Source organism: Indicator indicator, chromosome 9 (genome assembly GCF_027791375.1).
Source record: "Indicator indicator isolate 239-I01 chromosome 9, UM_Iind_1.1, whole genome shotgun sequence".
Classification (NCBI taxonomy): domain Eukaryota; kingdom Metazoa; phylum Chordata; class Aves; order Piciformes; family Indicatoridae; genus Indicator; species Indicator indicator.
The window spans coordinates 2636655-2660580 of record NC_072018.1 but is presented as its reverse complement, the minus strand read 5'-3'; the positions used below and the strand labels follow the sequence as shown (position 1 = coordinate 2660580).

Here is a 23926-nt window from a genome sequence, read left to right as displayed (position 1 = left end):
TTATTTTCTTTTCCTAATTAAATACTTATTCATTAGGAAAAAGTAACAATAATTTTTTAAAAAAGCATTATGTTCAGAACGTTCTTCAGATTTTTCTTAACTCCTCCTTTTTTATTAAACCCTCCCTCTCTCCCCTTGAGGGTTGGGAGCCACCACGTTAGGAAATACCTGTCCTCTCTACAGGCTGGAACTTGAAGCGAAAAGGGGGTTGCTTCATAAAGTCATCGCATCCAGCTCCTACAAACTTAACCAGCCTATTTAGCAAGGCTTTGCTGTTTGCATAGTTAATCCTGGTTGTTGGCTACACTGATGTCCCCAACCTCACTTGGGCAAAACATTCAATACCACTGCTCGATACCTTAAGCGTATAATCCATAGTACCAATGCCGAAGCTAGAGCTACATGATAGACAGACCTGGTGTTCACAATCCACTTTGCTTCTGGAGGGCATGGCTAGTAAGAATCCTCAGGCAGCCTGGTTCCTACCTAGCATAAAAGAAAGTTTTCTAATTCTTTCTTAACTGGAAAGAAAACCTTGAAAAATACAAATTGCTAGTGAAGACTAAGAATATTTTTGGATAATATTAAAAACATAATGCCAGGTATTTCCCAGATTCTATGCACACACACACTGTTTATTCCAATCTCCATCAAGCACAGACTTTTGAGGAGCGTGAAATCCATTTTCCAAGAGGACCCACTCATGGCTTTGCCATTTGAATTATCTCTTTGTGAGGCTCACTAACTTCTAGTATCCAACAGTCCCACCTCCCAGCCTGCCAAAGCCAAGTGGGGACATCATGTACAACACAACAAAACCCAGGGGGCTCAGAATAAACACTACCTGTGGGAACCTTAAAATGCTGCAAAAGAGATGCTTTTTAATGCCAGTAACTCTTCCATAATCTGCTTCATGTAACTTTTGAGTCAGAGGAGGATTATTTTTAGTAGAACAACAGCAATGGCACAAACATCAGGTTGGAATGGAAAAGAGGTGCTCCAAGCCTCCAGAAATAAGGTCGTTGAAATGACAGACAGGCGATAACTCCTCCTGCAACGAGGGCGACTCTTGCACAGATGGAAACCTTTGCAGCGTTAGCGGCGGCAGAGCCCCGACGAACGATAAAAGCAGAAGAAATTCTGCATGGAAGTCTCAGCTCTGACCTGGATTCCCTCCCTAGCCCCAGAAAAGTCATCAGCTTTCTATCTTTAGCTTCCCCTTACTTCAAACGAGGGTAAGAGTCTTCTCTGACTCTTTGCAGCCACACAGGAGAAATAAGATATAAGCTGTCTTTATACATGCAACACAGGATGGTTTCGAGACAACAGATAAAAGGAAATGAGAGCGGCTGTGAAAGCCAATACCAGAGAGGACAGAAAGCTGGGAATAAACAGGACTTTTGTCACTGATTTTCACGAGACCAGGATTTCATCTGAAGGCACAAGAGGCTCAAGTAGCATTGCACTGTGCAAAGATCATCCAACCAACATCCACCACACAGTGTGAGCTTTTTCCATTAGCCCTGCTATCAGGATTCACTGTGGAGCCTACTAAGGTCCAGAGAAGGAGCCAACACCTTCAGGCAGTATGACAGCAGCTGCATACTCACGTAGGTATCCCTACCACAACAGAGTTTTCTATGGCCTCCGTAGCATAGAATTATAAAATTGTTTTGGTTGGAAAAGACCCTTAAGATCATTGAGTCCAACCATTATCTAAACTCTACCACGGCTGGGGCTAAACCATGTCCTTCAGCACCACAGTTCTGCCTCTTTTAAACAACTCCAGGGATGGGGATTCAACCACCACCCTGGGGAGCCTGTTCCAGTCAAGAAATTTCTTCTAAAATCCACCCTAAACCTCCCCTGGTGGAGGTCATTTCTTCATACCCTCAGAGAATGGAGAAGAAGAGGGTATGGCAGGGAGAGGAGAGGAAAAGGCCTAAACAGGCTGACTGGAAAAGAAAACATGAGTGCAAAAGGACAGGGTGATAGCACTTTCCAAAGGAAAAAGAATAATTAGAAGCAGTGAGCATAAACCACAAAAAAAAAAAAAAAAAGAGAATGAAACAGAGATCATCAGACTGGGTGGGACATAAAGACCAAAAGGAAGGGGAAAAACCACAGCTCTTCTCTTTTCAGGAGGCACCAAGGCCCTGTCAGTTCTACAGGGGCAAGACTTTCGGAAAAAAACACTTGTGTTTGTGTGCATATGGGGGCTGGGGGGAATGTTCATAGCTACACAGAGACCCCTCAGCTTGGGCTACACTCTGCCAGAAGTACAGTCCCACCCCCTTCTGCACATGCTGAAATTAAACCCACTGTGCTTAGGGAACCACCTCCAAAGCCCCTCTGTGGGGGACAGTGTAAGCAGCCAGATTTTGTTTCTGAGAGAAGTCTCCAAAGCCTTCCAAAAAATCATCTATAGTAATAACAAAAGCAAACTCCTTTTGGGCATTTAGACCCTTCAGGTTTTGCTTTTTTTTTGTTTGTTTGTTTGGGTTTTTTTTGCACTGGTGGTTGCTGCACTTGGTAGTCGTGATAGCAACCTATGAAGCCTGAGCAGCAACCACAGCGTGCATTACGTTTGCTTCATCTTACTCCATTCCTCCTGTTGTGTTTTGTTTTTTTTTTTTTAATCTCAGCTCACCAGTAAACACTGGCTGCCCAGCCAGGTTAACTGAGCCAGCTGATGGTAATACAGGGCTTTTGTCTCCCACACAACAAACATTGACTAGTACTTTCTATTTAGAGCAACCCCACATTGTAAACCTGTCTCCTCCCTTTGATAAGAGCCGTATCGCTAGATAGCGTTAATCCCCATCCCTTTCCCCACACAAGGAAACACAGCTTTGTGGTCGGGGTAGATAAAATCACTGCTCCCTATAGATTTTTTTCCTTCTTTTTTTTTTTTTTGTTTCTTTTTTTTAAGTCTAATATCATGCAGAAACATGAAAAAAGTTGGAGCCCCCAACTGCATCGCTACCTCCTGAACGCTGATGTGCAAGGGCTTGAGGTGTGTTAGTCCTCCTTGGCTCCTACTGGATTTAATAGGACTGGAGTATTTTCTATGTTTTTTCTAGACCAGGAAAAAAGGCCTTCAGAGACAAATAAGAGTTTCCTGTTCAATATTTCATGTAATGATTCCTCCAAAGGTGTAAACAGGAAAAATGCCTCACCACTTAGCCAGAAAATGAGCGTCTGCTGTCCCTTCCTTTTATTGCATTTACGTGTTAAAAGTCATTTAGAAGGGGATCTGCCAGATGCCCAGGTCTGACTGAGACAGCACAGGCTGTCAGACGGCTGGCTGAGGTCCTGAACCTGACCTGCCTGGGCAGATTTAGGGCAAGAAGGAACCCTCAACCTCTCCCACTCCTCTCCCTTCTCCCCTACCAGGGGGCCCAGCAGGCAGCCTCGTCTGGAGTCGGTGTTTCAGAGAGATACGCACTGAACATCTGGGCTCAGCCAGAGAGGGTTTACTTACAGTCAAAACCACATCTCAAAGCTTTCGCCTCACAGATATTTTGGGGGTGGTATCTTTGGAGAAGGAAAAAAAATTAACCCATCGGGGCACCCAGTGCGAATTCTGTTAACGTGCACTTAAACGCTCTGACTTCCAGCATCTCATCAAGCCAGCCAGAGCTTTTTGGAAAGGGTAAGGCACAAAGGCAGCCCCCACTCTGCAAAAGGCAGACTTCACCTCCGCTCCATCGTGAGCTAAACCACCGAGTGCGTGCCACAGCTCTCAAGCCACTTCTTTTTAGCTAACTGACAACAGTCAGGTCTCTTTAGCTGACAACAGCCAATGTACTACTCTGAGTCGAGCACACTGTTCGTTAGCAGGCTTCCAGGGCCTGCTGCTCACCCTGTGGTGTTGTTCAACCCCCAAATTAAATCGTGGCCTAACGAGCTTCGCTCGGGCTACACCTCTGCGCCCGAATGGATGCGGTACCTGCGAAGGCTGCGCTGGGTATAAAACCTGTTCCTGATTATAAAACGTTTGCTTAATCTCCAGGGCGCCGCCTTGTTTTTTAAGGCTCTCTGCAAGTCACGCACTCCCGGTACGTGCTGCCCGTTATCTCCAGAAGGCTTAAAACTGGAATCCCCGTGATTCACATTTTCCAACGCTCATGGCCAAACCCTTTGGCTCCTCCACTTTCTACCATTTCACAACAAGCCAAATCTGCAGCAAGGCAGAAGCGGCCAAGCGCTCTGGCTCTGCGAGTCATATGCCAGCAAGTTGGTGGCCACAAAACACGCCAAGCCCAGGCAGGGGAAGCCAGAGATCAGCGAGCTTCGGGGGTGGCTCACCAGGCTGAGGCGGCTGTGGCTCCCCGACGTCTCCACCCACTCATTGAGGGATGGCTTGGAAGCATGGCTGGCTGCCAGGGTCACCCGAAAAAGTTGGGCTGAGAGGTCTGTGTGGCCTCCCAGGGAGGTTTTGGAGCACCCAAGCAGTGCTTGTAGCAGTGTAGGGTTCATGGCATGGCCTCACATAGAACCGTGCCTTGGGACAGGCAGACCAGCCACCACCCCATAAATGTTTCCAGTCAACGCCACTGCACTGCTCCTTCTGCAGAAGTTACTGGCAGCACTGCTACTTACTCCATCCTGTGTTTATCCCCTCCCTCCTTTAAACACGTTTTAAACGTGGTGATTATGCAAAAGGTAGCAGAAGGGGCCAAAACCAAAGCACAAAGCCACCAAAAGTAAACTTCACCATCAGCTTTTCAACTCAGTGGTTCTCCATGACACCAAACAGAAACATTTTGCTTTCTTTACACTGCTTTCTTTAAACTATCCACAGAGTGAAAGAATTAATCATTTTCACCATATCACTTCTTATATAGCTCTTCTACTTTGCTATCACTATGTGGCCTGTAAATTAAGGCATCAGCCCTACCTGATGAGAAGGGAGAAGAAGTAGAAAAATCTCAGCTCACCAGCTACTAATTGTCTAGCCCCAAAACCTCAGCAACAGATATCTCCTCACTCCTGCCTCACCTTACAAGCAGAGAGGCATTCCCCACCCCTGTCCCTCCAGCATGGCTTTATCAGTTCTCAGCCAAAGGATCTCTCAAACACTTGGTCAAAACCAAAACCAGGGACCAAGCCCCATCTCGACACACAAACATGCACTGAAGAACAAAACGAATCCTCCCTGCCCGTACTGGCTGTGTGCATACCCTTGCTTTGGCTTTAAGGAAAAACAGTAATTAGAAAGAAATCCCTCATAAGGGTTATACCAATGCAGCAGGATGAATTTGTACATACCATACTTTTTCTACAAAGCCATGACACAAAGCACTGCTATGGGCCTCATGGATGTGGGAAAAGCAGGATGATGCTCCCCTACTTAAGTGGAAGCCACGCTAATAAAACTGGTTTGCACAACAGGGAGGAGAGGCAGGAGCCTTCTGGGGTAACACAGCTGCAAAATCTGCTGGGCAGAGAGGTGAAAAGGAGGGAACGGTTTGAGCATGGTGGCCACACTGCCTCTTGCTGCATGGGCACAGTGCTCCAGGCACCTCTTCCTGAACAGCCGTGCAAAGACTAGGCACCTCTTCCCAAGCATTCCTGCAGAGTGAGAATCACTGGGAAGCTGCCTGCCACCAATTCATCCGTGTGCCTGAAAGGCTTCTGTCCTCATCACAGTCACCCTTCTGCCTCTGCAATGCCCCAGCAGCATCACTCAGCTGTGGAGTCCTTGTTGGTGTCAAGAACTGCCCCAAAAAAAGCCCATGTGAAGAAGGAGAAAGCCAAGTAATGACTTCAGACAACCTCCTAATGACACTGCTGTACCCATCACCAAAACAGAGCCACAGCTGGGATGCAGCAGAGCTACTCCTCCATAATGCTGCACAACAGTAGGCAAGAGAAGTTGTCTACATTACAAGGCACAGAGACACTTCTCTCCCAAAAACATCTGTCCAAACCTGCCGACGCAAGGTACCTTCTTGGTACAAGGGCGAGTGGGGGCCAAGGCTACCGTGGCATGGTGCATCCCTGTGCCTGCACCCCAAGGAGCAGAGGCTCAAGCCTAAAACCAAAGTGCCACCTACTGAGCCTGAAGTATTTGTGTCCTGCCAGGAGGGTTTCTGGCCAGGGGCTGGTCACAGTTAATACTTAGCCAAGTTTCGTCAAGCAGTCACTCTGCACACAAAAGCGCATGCCTCAGGTTGCTGTCAAGCATCACCAAGCAGGTGAGATCTAACCCAAGGCCAGGACCATCTCTGAACACTCCACCCCAACACAATGGGTAGGATGTGGACTGCCAAGAGAGGGGTCAACACTTTCAAGTCTATGGATAAAGCAGAGCTTGCGCTGACAGAGCTCACCCTAGTGAAGCGCAGGGCAGAACGCTGATGACACAAACCAGCTCATGTGCCAGGCTTCAGACATTTCATTTCTACCATTTCTACTTGACACAGATGGCCATAGCCCTGCACTCCAGCAAACAGGGCAGACAAAGCCACCGAGTTTCTCGTCTGCTTTTCCCCTTCTCCCAAGAGATACACAGCCTTAAATGGAGCTATTTAAAACCAATGTTAAAAACGCCAGCGATGACCTGACCTTCTCGGTAGCAACCAAATCGAACCAAAACCTAAAGACCAAACCAATGAAGAGAAAATTGCAAGGCAAAGCTTTCCTTCCTTGAACATGTGCCAGCTGTAAGAACCTTAGATTACATTGATGCAGCTTTCCAAATTTTAAATACAATAATTTTCTGTATTAAGGGCCCAGTAATGCTAATGGAGGCATAATTAAGCATTGATGCCATGCCCATATGAGAGAAGCTTGGAAAACTTAAATAAACTGTGAATGGCAGGATTAATTCCCCAGCTTTTCATTTGGTACAGCTGTTTGAATACAGTATACTGCCTGTGATGGCATCAGCTGTTGCTTTACTCCTGCTCAGGATTTCTGAAGTTAAAACAGGCAGTTCTTTTAAGCAAATGAAGAATTACCCCTCTTATTGTTAGCCTGTTTATTTCAGCAAAGAGGGTCTGGATGCATATTTGCTTTATATTAAAATAAATAAGTAAATCAATAATAAAAGGAAAAGCCAAACTGCAACCAAAATTACCTGACCAAATTCAAAAAGCCTGGGGATGCTAATAAGAGAATTTTAATTTACTGTGATGGCCTTTCAGAATGGAGAAGTAAGTAATGCAGTTTTGGAGAGATCATCTGTCCAAGTGGGAATATCATATACATGCCTGGAGAGTCCTTAAAAAAAAAAATAGCTCACCTCGGCCCTGACTGAAGAGGAAAGACAATACTTTGGTGAAATAGAACTCTGTATTTCTAGGAAAGGCTCCAATAGCAAATTGCTTACTAATGCAAGAAGCCTTGCAAGTTTTATGATGAATGGAATGGGCGATGGCAGGAGTGTGAGACAGCGCAGGATTTGCACACATGGCTTAGCCAGTAAAAAGTAAATAAATAGGTTACTTATAAGCTCTAGAAGACACCTGAAAATACCCCTGACAAAAACCCAAGCTCAGTGAACTTCAAACCCAAAGATAAAACAGCATCCAAATCTATCTTGCCAGTATTTTTTCCCACCAGGGAAACTAGTTCTCCTACAAGTTAGTTCTCAACCCTTAGTTTCATGGCTGGAAATATCAGCTGAAAAGAACTCATCTAGATTTCCTCGTTATCTTTAAAAACTTGCTTATCAGTGGATGTGGAAGAAACTATCTATGCAAGGAGCGTGTCAGGACAGTAAACCACCATCACAAAATAAAATGCTCCTAAGAAGGAGGATTGATAGGACCCTTAATGCCACATTCACCTAGGAAATGCAACCCCCAAACTACAGCCCCTACCCTGGCTGGGCTGCAGGCAGCTCTTCCCCTGCCTCACAGCCTGGCTGAGCCTTTCTCCAAGCCTGGCATTGTAAAGCTTTCCATTTTTAATTTTTTTTAATTTTTCTTTCTTTTGACCCAGGCAGCGCTAAAAACAGTATTGCTCTTGAGCTGTAGGAGCAGGAGCAAGGGCAAGAGGAGGATGCAGAGCCCCGGTCGGGGCGATGGGGAAGGGCAGCAGCGAAGTGCCGCTGCGGAGATGAATGTGCCTAATGAAAAGCTTACCTAAAGCTCGTGGGGAGCCAGCACCCGGCCGCCAGCAGGACCTCTCCAGAGCGGCGGGCACGAGGCTGCCAGGACGCTCGGGAAAGACGAATTAACTAAAAGTTAATGTGGATGTTCTCATTCAAAAGAAAAGTGGCCTACTCCAGAGGGGATTAAGCTAAAGTGAACTAAGGCCACTTTACTTCTGAATGAGAGCATCCACACAATAGTGCAATGCACTTTAACTAATGCACTTTAATTTTACACCCAATCAATTTGTCTTACCTCTCCTGAGCGTCCTTGTGTGGACAAACCCAGAGATTCATCGAGTTTTGAGGCCAGGCAGGAACCATTAGCTCAACCCATCTCACTCCCTGCAGGTTATGTCCTATTGCCATTCACAGTTATCCCTTTATTGATCCCCAAAACTTATGGATGACTAACGTATCACCCTCTGATGGGATGGGGCGGGAGGAAAGAGGGAAGAGCATAAAATAACATTTCTTCCACAGGGTACCTGGCCTGGATTTGAAGATGTTTGCAAAACAAGAAGCCACTTGCAAAACAAGAAGCCACCATGACTTTCGGCAGCCTGTCCCACCACTGGCAAAAGAACGGCCGAATTTTGGGCACAAACCCATTTCTTTCCATCCTACCTTCCCTGTGCTCTGCAAGTTAGCAAGGAAATGGCAGACTCTGTATCATTGCTTTTAAACATCTTTCTTTTTCTTTTTTTTAATTGCAAACAGGCCCTTCGCACTTGGGACAGACTCAGGTTTATTTTAATTCACCTCACCAACACCTACATTCTCAACATTTGCCCAAACATCTACTGATGAATCTCAAATCCCCTTTTCCAAAATCCAGTAACCCCCAGAAACCTCTCACCACTTGCCCTACTGCCTTTGTGCATGCAATGACCCACATGAACCTGAAATCTCCCAACTCTTGGATATATACACCTGAAAACAAACAAATGAAGGCACAACAGCAACTACCAGCAAAGCAACTCAAAACAGTTGAGCCTGTTGAAAGCGGTGGGGATCCCCTGTGTCAGCAACACCCCTCACTAACAGAGGCCACCACAAATAGGGCTGAAGCTCTCTGGGGATCAAAACCAAATCTAAAAAAAGTGTCCTGAGGACATCGGCCTGAAGGGATACTGCTCTCACCTATGCTTGGAGGCTGGGTTATAACACCATTTTTTTTTGCTTTTGTTGTCTTCCCCCCCCCTCCCCCCCCCCTGTTGAAGGTAGTAAAAGGGAAAAGGCAGTCCCACTAAGAACACCAAAGAAGAGCTGAACCAACTGCCAGCAAGTTGTCTTTAAGTCCCGTCCCGGAATATCAGTGGTGGGTGAGATACAGAGCCATTAATCAGGGACAGAAATGCACTCAAACAAGGCAAAACACAAAAAGGTGTGCTCTGTTAGAGCTACCCTCTTTAAATATTGCTGCCAATGTAGGGGGAAAAAAAACAAAAAAACAACCAACCAAACAAATGCGAACATTGATTTCCAAATTTGCCATGCAAGTTAAAGCCTTCTCTGACCATCCCAGCTAACACTCTGAGGATGTGAACTGGTGAAACTCCAGTACGCCCTGGTCTCTCCTTCTCCCCTCCCAACACCCATCAAGGAAACAATTCCAGAAACCTTCCTGATCAGAAACAACCTTCCTCTTCATTTTCTTTAATTTGTTTAGATTACACAAGATAGCTCCTCACTGCACACTCATGTGACCGAAAAGCCCCAAACGCAGAAACATGAAACAAAACAAAAACAAAGATTCTCTAATCTAAAGAAGCTGTGCCAGATTGTAGCTGCTTTTTAAAGTAGTATTTATCAGCACCAACTGCTCTTACTCCTGTTGACGGAGCACGATAGAAGCTGACTTTTGGAAGGGCTGAAATTGCCTGCTCTGGGCTACACCAACCCTTCCGCACGCAGTGCCCATGTACCTGCGCACGAGCAGCTAGGGAAGACTCAAACCCTCAGCCGTAAAGTCTAAATTCAAGGTAAAACTCAGTCTTTCCCCCCATAACTTCCTTGCAAATCTCTAAATTGCTCCAAAATACCAATTCTGTGATCCCCAGCGCAAAGACAGCGCGAGCTCCTGCTTACGGGAACACCTCGGAATACGCTCACAAATGGTTAGGACAAGTTCCAGGGTTACCTGGAGTCTGAACATAGCTCTGTCAGATTTTACATTGAAAGGGATGAAAGAAAAAAAAAAAAAAAGAGAGAGGAAATTAAACTATCCTTTGCTACAGAAGGTTAGTTTGCCTTGGAAAATTTTACATGGGAAGTTAGACTTGAGCGTGCAACTTCAGGAAAGCAGCAAATGTTACAACCAGTTGTAAGGACGGATACATTCGGACTCTTGAATGATTTAAGAGAAAGAAAGCAAAACCAAACCCAGCAAAGCTTCTTGAATTGAAATCATAAATTAAAGAGAATATATTCTATCTCATGTCTACTTCACAATACATTTACTCATCTATGGAAACGCAGAAACACTCTTTTGCTAATACAATTTCAGCCACAGGGTTTCATGTGAGAACAGACCCGGAGTACACATTTACACATTCTATCCTTACATTAAATATGCTGCCAAACTTGGGCATGATAACAACACCTAAACATCACAGCAAAAAACCTCTAAATTAGTAATTTCCCCCAAACAAACAAAAAAGGAGTCGCTGGCTCAAGGTGGAACAAAGTCAGAGGAAGAAAATTAAGTTTTGGGAGTCCTTTAAATGTTGTTTTATTGTTCTCCTCCAAGTCCTGCTTGGCTGTAACTCTTTTATTATACAGATATTAATTCCACCTTGCACCCTCTGCACTGCATCTATTATTTTGATGCCTGCTCCTCCAATATGGAGTAGACATACCCAAGGCAATAATATTCTTAGCTCACCCCGCTTAAAACCACACACGGTTTTAAAACGCCTGGGAAGAAGTCCACAAGTAAAACAGTATATCTCAGTATTTATATGTATACATATATATACACACACACACACTTTTTTTTCCCCCACAAGGAATTATTTTTGTGGTGGCTTCAACGTATAGCTAATAGATTTGAGGTATTTGGACAAAGTTAGTGTAATCATAACTGGTCATTGCCCTAAACAAGCCAGCCACCTTCACACACGCAGTATATCCCACTCCCGTTCCTGATGCTTTCTTTCTCAAGAACACATTTTAAGCCATTTTCCCCATTTAAAATGAGTAAATAAACAAATAAATAAATAAATAAGAACCAAGCCGCTGGTCTATTCACATTTTGTTGGGAGAAACCCTGCAACTTGCACACATTCAAAATAAATCTCTTGCAACATAAAAGTGTTGCTTTATTATACACACATATATATATGATACACTATCACTCGAGAAGCGGCCATCTAAAACGCCAGAGTTGCAAACATTTAAGACTGTAACAAAAAATTACTGAGGCTCCAGTATCAGTTTACTATCCTTCAACAATTTCCCTGACAGTGGAGTCAAATAATGTTGAATTATGGACCGTCTTACAGGAAGTCTTATTTCATGTTCATTTTTTGATCATTTCCCTCCTGGTCCCTATAGGAATTTGGCTCTTTGCCGATTTGCCTTTACAAGTTTCTGCACACGTAATTGGCTTGAGCGTTATTAAATTATAATTTTTTTTTTTGGTCAAGGAATACCACTGTGGATTTGCTCAACAAGTCCATTTGCCATAAGAAAATACTGGTTTGTCCCCATAAAAATCTATCTTCTGCTGCTAATGTACTTTATTTGGATGCGGTGGCTACTTTGTAGGCTGCTTTCCTTAAAGGACTTTCTGTAGACATGCTCTTGTAGGGGAATTTTTACAGTTTGGACTACAGCACCTGGGTGCCAAGGTGATGTGGCTCCAAGAAAACAAGCCCATGGTATTAGTTTAGGATTTACCTAAGAAACTGAATTTCTGCTATCTGATTGCAGACACTCTTGGGTGTTGCTTTTTTTCCTTCAGGTTTGGGCTTTTTTGTTGTTGTTGTTTTGTTTTAGTTTGTTTTGTTTTAATCTGAGGGAGTTTTTCCACCCGCCTCACACAACAGCTGTGTTTTAAATCTTTCTGGGCTCTGACAAACATTTGAAAATTTAAACACGCAAATGTTTAAAAAGCTAATGATTAAATAAAGGTTTATTTTGAAATGTTGAGGATGGGTGCAATTCTTTCGGGTTTTTAAAGTCCCAGAACCTGGTTGATCTCCAGTTCAATTATCCCTCAAACTCCTGCCTTGTACTTCTGGAGCTGAGATGGTAAACAAGATCTCTTCAGGTCCTACCCTGGCAGGCAGCGGGGTCGTGCCCGTGGGAGAAGGATGCTATTTTAGTGACCTATTGCCACTGAGCTAGTTAAATCACCGAACAATGCTCAGTGTTACGGGGCTTTACTTTGCAAAAATCTAGCATTAGTGTCATTGCTTTCCATTAACCAGGGGGACTGAAAAGCACTGGCATTGAGGGGCCTATAAGGAAAGAATAAATAAGGGAGAAACCAATCAATTTAAATTAAAAAAAAAATAAAACCAAAACACGAAAACATCCAACCCTTACCCTGTTAACTGTAACCTTTACTACCACAATAGAGGAAAACACAATGAAATCCTTAATAAAAGCTTTTACATACTTTACTCTTTTACTATTCTCAAAAGCCCAGGTGTGGGCAGGCTGTGGGGACAACCCACCCGGTCCTAGCTGCAGCCACTGCCTCTCTCTCTCACTCACCTCCCCCCAAGCCGGCTCCTGCGCACCCGCGCATCCCGGGGACGCACAGCCATAAACACGCACCGCGCAGGGACATCCTAATTAGCCGCCCCAGCGACAAGCACTCAACACCTTATTATTTAACCATTAGGGCCCTGATACTGCCAGCCTTGGCACTGGAGTTTACTGGGGACGGAGGGGTGGGGAACGCGGACGACTGCGCATCCGCCGGTAAAACTCCCCGCAACACACGCTCCGCGCAACCTCCGCGGCCCGAAGTGGGGGGGGGGGGGGGGTGGCGGGAAACGGGGGGGCGGCAGGACGGGCGATTTTTTCTCTTCGGCAAGGAAAGCGAAGCCCCACTGCCCGCGTAGCTCCGAGGAAGCAAAAGGGGCTGCACGGCCACCCCTGCCCCGCGTAAGGGGGCCGGGGTACCCCGGGAGGGCCCACCCGGTCCCGCCTAGCGGGAAAGCGGCAGGCGGCGGGCACGCAATATCCTCGCTCGTGGCTTACAAGGCAGGAGGGAAAGGAGAGAACGGGGTTGGGGGGGGACACACGACACAACCCCCTTCCCCTTCACAACCCCAAAACTACAGCTTCATTTATTTAGCTTTCTCTTTAATAAAATAATGATTCGTCGGGAAAAAAATGGGATATAAATCTTCATTTTGGAGGCAATTAAAGTGTTGATTTCATTCGTGCCCCTGAGCGATTCTTGTAATTTGCTCAAATAGCTTTATGTACCCAGCACTCCAGAGCTTTTAGAAACCCATTTTCTAGTTAGACTTGTTGGATTACAATTTTTATTCAACAGCAGCGAGCCGAGCTTCCCCTCCGCTAGGCAACCCCCTCCTCGTTTTAAAGCTCCCCTGCCTTTAAAGGGGGGGCCACCTCCTTAACTGCTTTTCCCTCCTTCGCAGCAAAATTGGAAGGTGGGGGCGGGGGGGAGGGGGGGGGAAAGTACCCCATAAACGCCTGGGTTTGGTTGTTTGGTTTGTTTTTTTCTTTAAGTTCGTGCCTTCTTCTTTCAAGCCTGCCTCCCCCTGTGCCTACCGGCAGCCCGACAAACCTTTGGAGGAGAGGAGAAAATATTTAAGACCCAGTTGCAAGGCACTTTTCAGTCGGGTAATCTATAGGGTAACTCTGGCTGACAGTGCTGGTGATAATGGCAGAGGGGCTCAGGAAAGTCCTGTCTGCTTGACTGCGCCTTGCTTGAACAAAAGGAAACCTCCAGAGTCGGGAGCTGATTACTCCTAAGACTATATTTACGAAGAAATAATTGGGGAGTGGGGGGGTTAGTCGAGGATTTGGGGGGGGAGGGAGGGAACTGCGCGTGTCCCCTCTCTCGTAGCCAAGGCGCTACTACCCCTTCCATTGAGAGACAGCAAACCCACTGGGAAAATCCCGCAGTTTTACCCTACTCGGAAAAAATTTTAAAAGCCAAATCTCAGCCCCTTCCACCATTCAGGAGCTTTAATTTAGCTCCGGGCATCTCCTGCATGTAGCCCCAAACGCCGCTACAGAAAGGCAAGAAGCCCAGCAGAGGAAACAGACCCAAGGGAAGCCGAAGGGGAGAGGAGACAGCCAGCTTTCCCAAGTCATCCCTGTTTCCCACATCGGCTGCAAGCCGGCATTAAAGGTTCGAACCATCCCAGACAAAACCTGGACACCAGGATAAGGCTTTGCCGGCTTGGTTTGGAGTGGGGGAAGTTCAGATCTTTGTATTTTTCAAGAGAGGGGTTAAAAACCTCGAAAGATGGAGGATGAGAATTTAAAACCCGGGGTCCCATTTGATTTCCTCCGTGGTGATTTCTGTTGTTTTTTTTTTTTTTTTGAGCCCCCACTCTCCTTCCCCCCTTCTTTCTTTTCTTCCTTTCTATTAAGTAAAATAAAATGGACGCGTTTGCAGCAGGCAGGCGTGCACAAAGCAATGTTCACTGAAGTCTAAAAGCGTTCGGCCAAGGAAAACTGACAAGACGGACTAATGAACCGTAGAGACGGGAAGAAAATAGCCAGCATTTGCTAGATTTCAAACCCTCTCTGTCCTTCCCCAGGACCACCTATCTCGGATTTTCCTCTAATTTTGGGCAAAACGCCTCCCAGCCTTTCCTTTCCCTTTCCTCAAGCCACCAAGAAGCCAGCCATTCCCGGGTAAGCACTTCCATCATTGCAAAGGGTAAATAAAAAAAAAAAAATAAAAAAAGACAAAAATAAAAAGCGACAAGAAACAGGTCGAGTTTGGAGGCGACGCTTTTACAAGCTCATCTCGCCGGGTCGAATCCGGGAGCAAGCCTTAATGAAGCAATAATAGCCACATTACTCACAAAAATTTTCATTTCGATGGAAATTTATCTAAAAGGGACTTAATCATATGCAAATAATAAAAAGGAGGCGTAGTGACCCGGCGAGCGATCTGCATACAAATTTCAGCGTACAAGATCATACCTGATCTGTTAGGTTTGCTGATCTTGTTATGTCTTCACTGTCCGATTTTGATCCGCCCTCTCTATCGTCTATCACCAAATCGATAGGCATTTTTCCTTTCAAACAGCTAATATACCGGTGGCAGAAATTGTCACATAATTCGTGTACCTACATTATGACAGAGGTTAAAAGGGGGAAAAAAAGAGAAGAGAAATAAACAAATAAACAAAGCAAAAACAACAAAATTAAGAAAAAAAAAGGGGAAAAAAGGAGGGAGGGAAAAAGATAAAGGGGGGGGGGGGGAAGGAAGAAAATATAATCAGGAATACATAAGTAAAATTGACAAGTGCAACCAGTCTCCCCCCTTCACCCCTGTGACATCAAAAGTCCTAAATAGGGGAAACACACTGCAATTATCCCCCCGAGACCTCTAGACGCATCCAGAATTAGGAATAACTTTCTTTTCTCGCAAAATAGAGATATCCCAGAAAATTGACAGTGACAAGATGATTCACAGGCTACAACATATTCAACACCCGTGTTAAATTCATCTGCTCCCGGAGCTGTGGCCATTAGAGAGGTGACCTGCATGGGTGACATTTAAGGTAAACTATTTAATTTCAATCCGGTTATTTCATCATAAACCCTTTCCAAAGGGGTATCAGGACAGGGTGGGAGTGGAGTGAAGGGGGGAAAGAGTATTTTATAAAAATTTAAATAAATAAAATTCCCCATGGGCTGAAATACATCACAGGCACCAATGCCCCTGAAATCCCCAGTCGCTCTGACAGACTGGTACTTGAGCCCCCCTCTATTAATGGGTGGATTTGAACACATTTTGGGTAGAGCAAGAACAACCTGCCAGTTATGGTTAGATAAAGTGGCTGAGGCTCCCAAGAAACTTTTCAGCTATTTAAAAACCTCTCAAAATGTTTATTTTTAGGAGAAAGGGAATTCTCTTCTTAGGCCAGCTATCAATGACACGTAAAAAATTTTCAGGAAACCAGAGCGTGCTCCCAATTTAATGGGAGCTCGGGTGACACCACCACCTTAGAAATTAGCATTCTCCCTCCTAAGATTTTATCAAATAGCCAGCAAAATTGTAATAAAAAGAAATTTTTAAAAAAAGGTAAAAAATAAAAAGAAAACAAGAAGAAAACCCAACAACTCCCCCTGCACTTAGGCTGCAATCTCTTTCTTCTGCTCGGAGATGTACAATATTCCCAGGAACAAGAGACAGACACCAACAATCAACTCTGCTTTGTCTCTGCAAAATGTTACAGGACAATCCATGCCCTGAGCCTGACCTGCAGATGGCTCTTAAAAATAAATATTAAGTAATAACAAAACAAAAAAAATTTAAAAGTCTCCCCCCATTCCAGCTATATCGCAACTTAAGTCTCTTCCCTACCACCATGCAGAAAATAAAAAACTAAACAATAATTTTTCACTTTAAAAAAAAAAAAAAAAAAACCCAAACCCAATTTCAGGGGCTTGGCTGAACCAACCATTTGGAGCCTCACCACAGAACTGCAACTATTTATACAAAGCCAGCAAAGTATTACAACGAACACAAGGCCTGGGCGTTTGAGAGCCCGGGTTTAGAAGCTGAAATTGTAATTAAACTGTGAAGAGAAATGGACGCCAAGATTGGTCTTGACACTAATTACCAGAAAGAAAGACATTTATGCAAATTTACCAGAAGCCTGAACTTCAGCAGCACTGAAACAGAAGAGGAAGAAAGAGAGAGATGGAGAGAGAAAGAAAGACAAAAATTACCTTCTCTAATTCCAACAGATGAAACCTTAATACTTGTATGGCTTGAATCATCTGCAAAGATACAAACAAGATGAATATTTATCTCGTTCCTGGATTTGAGGGTATTTCCCACAAGCCGCCCCTGCCGCACTTTGTAGCTCGACTTTTCTCTAAGTAGTAAATAAAAAGTTGTTTTGATTTATGGCAATAACACTAAAACTTAATAGCGGTGGCTTTGTGCGCTCTTTAACGAGAAGCTATCTAGAGTTAACCAAGAGAAAGGGGGGGGGGGGGGGAAGAAGAAAGAAAGAAAGAAAGAAAGAAAGAAAAAAAAAAAGAGATCCCCATTGCAACGAAGCAGCTAAATTATACGGCTCATAAACATTTCCCTACCAAAAAAAAAAAAACCCTAACCAATCCTACCATCACTGGCCCCTCGCCTTGCAAAAGAGGGAGCAAGGCTCCTACCAAACAGTTATCCTTAAGGAAAAAAAAAAAAAAAAAAAGGCAACAGAATTTGAGTGCATCTCCATCCACAGCAACCTTCCACGTTTCCCATCGAGTTGCTTCAAAGGTTCGTGGGGAAATCCACGCTCCTCTTGGGTTGGTTGGTGAGCGTGTCACCGAGCCCACAAGATCCCATCTGGATGGGGGGGCTTGCTTTTTGTCTATCCTTATGGGATTTTTACATATATATATATATATATATATATATACACACACACACACACACACACATTTTTTCCCCCCACTTCCCTGCGATTACCGCACTATATTTACTTGTAATTATAAAAACAATCATTAAAACAAAAAAGGGGGGGAGGGGAGAAATCCACGTGAGAAACTGTCAATTTAACACCATCAAAACCACCTCTCCAGAAATCAGAGGAAGGTTTTTTGTTTGGTTGCTTTGGGATTTTTTTTGTAAATAATTAAAAAATAAATGGGAAGAGAAGGGAAGGGAGGGTGGCGGTGGGGGTGTGGGGAGAGGAATAAGTGTTGTTAACTCTTACCAAGTTATCCAGTTCAGGATTAGAGGAAAAGAGGGGTTTCTCTGCTCGGATCTAAATATAAGAAAGGGGAGGAAAAGGGGAGGGGGGGGGAGGGAAAATAAATAATAAAAAAGATTTGAAATATGGAAGCAGCAAAAGCAGACGTTATTATTTCTTGCTTCATTACACTGTCGGGTCCATTATGTAACCTTTCGTGCAAAGCCCTGACTGCTGGATTTTAGTACATCAAGCCAAACACTTGAACAAGTGGAATCAAACACACCGAAAAATACCTACGGAGCTTCCCGGGAAAAGCCCGGCCCGGCTCTCGGGAGCCGCGCAGCGAAACTCCCGGCTAGGCTCCGCTCAATTCATTTCTTTAAGGGGGTGATAAATGCCGAGATTTCCCGATTTTTGTTCGTTGTGTTTTGGTCGGGCTTGCCTCTTTTTTTTTTTCTTTTTTTTTTTTTTTTTTTTAATGCCTCTTGCAGCAAGAGAGGGGGGAGTGGGAAATGCGCATCTTTATCTCAACAGAGACTTGTTTTTCTTGTTGCGTTTTTTTTTTTTTAAACAGTTTCAACCCGTTTGCTTGGTGTTTTTTGTTGTTTTTTTTTTTTTTTTGCTGACCTGTTTGGCGAACACTGCTATGTCTTCATTGAAAGACTCAGAGGAGCAAACATCGCCTCCCGCTACCCCGGGCTCCCTGGGTGTGCATGTAGCTAATTCACATTTCTCAAAAATCAGTGCTAAAAGAGGGAACAGGGGATGTCTGAAAGAAAATACAATAGTCACACACACACAGAGGGGGAAAAAAAACACCAAGAAAAAAAAATCATACAACTCCCCCCCCCCCCCAAAAAAATATAAAACCCCACAAAAAAAAAAAAAAAAAAAAAAAAAAACCGAAAACAAACCAACAAACAAAACCCAAACCCCAAACCCCAAACATAACAGTAGGTAGCCCCACAGCAGCTTGCCTGGAGAAGGGGGTACACACCGAGGGGGGCTCTGACACCCCACGTCGCCTCCCAGTCCCTTCCCACAGCCTGCAGCCCGGCATCTCTCCAGCCCCTCCTCGGCCTTTCACTGTTATCTGCTCGCAGATATTGTTCCTACAACCTTAGGACAAGCTAAGAATAAAACCCAAGCCGGTTCTAGCAGCCATTTTGAATTAACTTTCCTTGTCTATAGGAAAATAAAAAATAATAATAAAATCAAAATATCTAGATGGACACTTCTGCCTTTCACGCTTTTCATTCCCATTTTCTGCTGGAGGATTTGCTGCGGGCAAAGGGTGGGGGGAGGGATCCCAGAGCACAAAAAAAAAAAAAAAAAAAAAAGAAAAGAAAAAGAAAGAGAAACAACACCCATCCAAATTACAAAATAAATGAAGCCTCTAAACCTACCCAGTGCTAACTAAGCCGGGCTGCCCAGCCTGGCCCTCTGCTCTTCCCCCACCCCTTCCCCCAAGCTGCACTGGGATCCAGGTGTTTTTGGGCTCTCCCAGCTTTAAAGCCTCCCCAGGAGAAGGGCTGTGTGTGCGTCTGGCTCCCTCGGCCGTTTAATAATTTAAATAAATAAATAAGCGTGGGCACACACACACGTATATATGTATATTTATAACGGGGAGGTTTTTTTTTTTTCCCCTGGGCTTTATACTTTCTTTTCCTATTTTTTTTCCCTTTGGGTACCGAACATCACTTGACTTTAAACTAACCCTACAGATTTCTGATAAACCCATAAAGCAAGCAAACTGCATGGTTTTCTTTCTTTCCTTTTTTTTTTTAAACACCCCCTCCCCCTTTCTCCTCTCTGATTAAGGAGAAGCGATTTTAAAAGGCTCTTAAACTTCCCTTCAAACTCATTTTAACTCCCAGTGTAAGCCATCAGCTCCCATCCCAGCGGCCTAGAAACTGCTGTGCAAGCTGCCACAGAGAGCAGCATTCAATAATATCGGGTAAAAAAAAAAAAAAAAAAAAAAAAGGAAAAAAGTTTTAAAATGTTAAAATTAAAAGAAAACAAACAAAACAGTAACAAAAAAAAAAAAAAAAAGAGAGGAGAGCAGCATCCCTTGAATCCTCCCTTCATCCCTTAAAGGAGGGATGAACGAGGTGGAAAGTTGAGTGAAGCACTACAAACTCTCCTTGCTCTTAAACTCCCTGCAGAGATTTTACCACTCAGCACAGGTTGTGTGCCCTGGGAATATTATTTTTCTCCTCTTCCCCTTTCTCCTCCTCGCCGAGGTGATACCTCCTGCCCCTTCAGCAACTCCAGCTCCCATTTTCTTGGAGTTCTCGCTGTTCCCCGCACCAGAGGCACCCCAACCCTCTTTCTCTCTCCCTCCTCTTTTCAAAATAGTAATAATAACAACTATAACGCTAATAAAAGTTAAGAACACGGTCTTTTTTTCCGCGCAGCACTGCCCCAACCCACCTTTCCCCATCCCGCACAGACGCAGCCCGGCCCGCACATCCCCTTAGCCTTTCTCCCCCCGACCCAAGCGCCTACTCCGCGCAAGTTACGCTGCACTTACCCGTAGATGGCATCTTTATCTCTCTTGAGGGCGTCGTTGACGGAGGCTCCCATGGCGGGGGGCATGGCGTTGGCGTGGGCGGCGTGCGGGTACTGGTGCGAGTGGAGCGGCGGCCCGTGGTTGAGGTGGTGGACGGGCTGCATGGGGCGGGCGCCGTGGGGGTCCCCGTACATGGTGGTGGGGATGCCCACCCCCTCCATGCCGCCGTAGTGGGGCAGCTCGTCGTACTGCGGGGCACAAGAGAGCAGACAGGCATCAGAGAAGGGGTTGGGGGGGCCGAGGGGTGGGGGGGGAGCTCTCAGGGAGGTGGGGAAAAAGGAGGTGGGGGAGGCAGCAGCCCCGCTCCCAGTGTCTGGTCCTTCCTCCCTCCTCACCCGGGGAGAAGCTACTTTCCCCCCAGGGGTAAGCCCGGGCTCCGCAACGTCGGTTGTTCGCCCCTCCACTCCTAAAATACCCACACCGGCCCCGAGGAACGAAACACCTCTCCAGGCCGGGGCTGCTCCGGCCCGGTTGCCTGGCACGACTCGAAATTCTCCGCGTTTGGGACGGAGGAGAAATAAGAAAAAAAACTAAAAATATTGAAAAGAGGGGGGAAAAAAGAGGAAAAAGAGCTCCCCACCCCAAACTTCCCAAACCCCACCTTGTGAATGGAAGCAGATCCCGAAGCCCAAGCCTCCTTCCGCTAAACTTTCCTTGCTGATAAGAAGTCAGGTACCTAACCCAGCGAGAGGATGCAAAAAAGTTCAGCAGCGGCCAAAAAGAAAAAAAAAAAAAAAAAAAAAGGGAAAAAAAAAAAAAAGGAGCGATTTTGGGGGTTTCCAGCAATTCCACGCGAATGCACTTTTAAAGCCGAAAAGCTGGAAACGTTTGCCCGGGCTCTCGGGATTTTGGGAATGCCTTTTTTTTTTTTTTTTTTTTAAAAAAAAAGAGTTTTCTTTGTTAAAGATTAAGGAGCGAAAGCTAATGCGGTTCCCAGGCAGCGGGGGGAAACGGCCACTTTTCATCTATTAAAAGCGAAGGTGTGAATAAACACTTTTAAAGATCCCTGACACTTGCTTGGACCGAAAGAGTAAAAGGCAAGTTGTCAGCAGAAGAACTTTCTTTCCCAACCAGCACTCGGAGGGGCTGCAGGCAAATTAAGCAAGAAAACTTCTTTTCCAAGTGAACTTCTTTTCCCTCCCCAAATCCCTCCTCGCCCCGACTCTGGCTATTTTTTTTTTTTTTAATTTCTCCTCAAAACTTCAATTTAGGAGGTAGTTGGAAGGGAAAAAACACAGAAGCTCGCATCTAAAATAGAAACAACAATACACATGGGCAGTACATGCTGCTAACCTCTAATTCCAATTAAAGTGACTATCTTTTTAAAAGCGCTTCCCCCCTCCCTCCATTGCACTGCACCTTTTGTAACTGAAAATAAAAAAGGAGGAGAAAAAAAAAAAAAAGTTGTGCTTACTCTCAGCTAAAAGTTATCTTCTGAAACTGAAGCAGTATATCATCACTAACACAGGAAAATGCTCAGAGACATGCACACATTCAAATATTTCAAGCACTAGTGACTTTAAAAAAGACATTGGTAGAACTAGAGCTACAAAACCAACAAATACAGAGGCTCGGACATATTCACTTACATGCCTGCATGTCATTAATGTATAGAAAGCTTGCCTTTTCCGAGAGAGATCCGGGATGGGGAGTAAAAGAACCAAGAAAATATCAATATATACAGGTTTCAAGCCTACAAGTGATAAATTCTCCCCGCTGCAGGACACTGCTTTGTGCCCCCCGTTCCAAAGAGGAAGAGGGGAAAAAAAAAAAAAAAAAAAAAAAGAAGAAACTTTTTCCCCCCGCAGCCTCTCTGTCAAGCCACGTTTCAATATTATTATTTCACATTCAAAAATCCATTATTTTTTGGTTTTTAATACGTACCCTTTGCGCCATCGGCCTGCTTGCTCCCTTCCTACTTCAACTTCTAATATATCCTCTTTAAGGCCAGTGTGAAAAGAAAGAAACGCGAAGTTCCCCCCCCTCACCCCCCAAAAAAATGCAAAAATCCCTTAGCGTCGCCAGCAATGGAAGCAATCGAGTAAAATCTTCTGCTTGCTGGATCTCAGCGAAGCGATACGGTAACTCAGCATTAAAAAAGGAGGAAAAAAAAAATCAGAAGAAGAAAAAAAAAAAAAAAAATCAACTCTCCCTCCTTCCTTCCTTCTTTTTTCTTTCTTTCTTTCCTCTCTCCCTGTCTCTCTCTCTTACTCTCCCTCTCTCGTTTCCAAGACAGCAGCGGGGCGAAAGCAAATATCCTTTCCCCAAATCAGTTTTTTTTTTTTTTTTTTTTTTTAAAGTGCCCCTCAAACCCAACTACCAAGTCTCATGGCTTTTTGCCACTCCGGCTGTCAATCACAGGCGAGGTTGTCAAGGTGGTGAATGACTGATGATGATCCGCTGCGTGTGCTCCCACCGCGCAGGACACCTCAAAAAATGTTAATTTTTCGAGCGCGCTCACCCCCCCAAAAAAATTAAAAAAAAAAAAAAAAGAAAGAAAAAAAACAGAGAAAAAAATTGTAATAAAAAAATTAAAAATCGAGGAGGGAGGAGGAGGAAGAGGAGGGGGAAAAATTAAAAATTAAAAAGGCTCTCTAACGCGCCGGCTCTCCTTTTATTATGGTTATGATGATGATGATGATGGGGTTGGTTGGTTGGATTTTTTTTTTGGTTGGCTTTTTTTTTTTAGTTTTTTTTGGTTGGCTTTTTTTTTTTTTTTCTCTTTTCTCTCGCTCCTCCTCGGATCGCTCCTAATTCCTCGCCGGCTCCGGCTCGCTCTGCCCCTGCGCGGTTGGCCGGGCGAGGCTGGCGGAGGCGGAGGCGGGCCCGGGCGCGGGGTTTGCCGTGCGGGGCGGGCGCGGAGAGGAAGGGCAGCGGGGAGGGGAGAAGGGGAGGGGAGGGAAGGAGGGAGAAGGGGAGGGAGGGAAGGGGAAAAGGGGAGGGGGGGGAAAAAGGAAAAGAGGCGCTGCTGCCGCTGTTGCCGCTGCTGCTGCCGCCGCCGCCGCTGCCGCTGCTGCCGGGCGTCCTCCGCCGCCACCGCCGCGGCCAGCGCAGCGCAGCGCCGGGCTGGAGCAGACTGCGGGAACCCGGAAGTAGTGGTGGCCATAACAGGTCGCGTCTTACACAATGCGCTGGGCTCCAGCAACTCCGCCACCGGCGCAGGGGGGCGCGCCGAACCGCCCTGAGGCCCCGCAGCGACGCTTTCCCCCCCTTCCCCTCCTCAACCCCGCCACCTCTTCCCCTTGTACACTGCTTGTCATTCCCCCAACCCCCTCATTCCTTCGCTTCGCTCCCCCCTTCTTTCCCCAATGGCTGTCACCCCCCTTCCCTTCATCGCTTCCCTTCCCTTTGTCTAATACCGTCCGTCCGTCC

At 45.3% G+C, this 23926-nt stretch overlaps 1 protein-coding gene across 3 annotated transcripts in view; it reads right to left on the bottom strand.

Annotated features, from left to right (window-relative positions):
• MEIS1 (Meis homeobox 1) overlaps window positions 1-22450 on the bottom strand; it is a 131352-nt gene extending 108902 nt beyond the window's left edge. For 2 of the 3 annotated variants that reach the window (XM_054383831.1, XM_054383832.1), the window contains exons 1-7: window positions 22439-22450; window positions 20516-20742; window positions 18610-18751; window positions 18004-18054; window positions 17012-17062; window positions 15254-15400; window positions 10659-10661 (exon numbers count right to left, since the gene is read on the bottom strand). In XM_054383831.1, coding sequence (XP_054239806.1) covers window positions 10659-10661; window positions 15254-15400; window positions 17012-17062; window positions 18004-18054; window positions 18610-18751; window positions 20516-20742; window positions 22439-22450 — 633 coding nt within the window. The remainder of the gene's footprint in view (window positions 1-10658; window positions 10662-15253; window positions 15401-17011; window positions 17063-18003; window positions 18055-18609; window positions 18752-20515; window positions 20743-22438) is intronic. The other variant, XM_054383833.1, reaches the window with a different exon arrangement.
• Between the last annotated feature and the right edge of the window lie 1476 nt (window positions 22451-23926).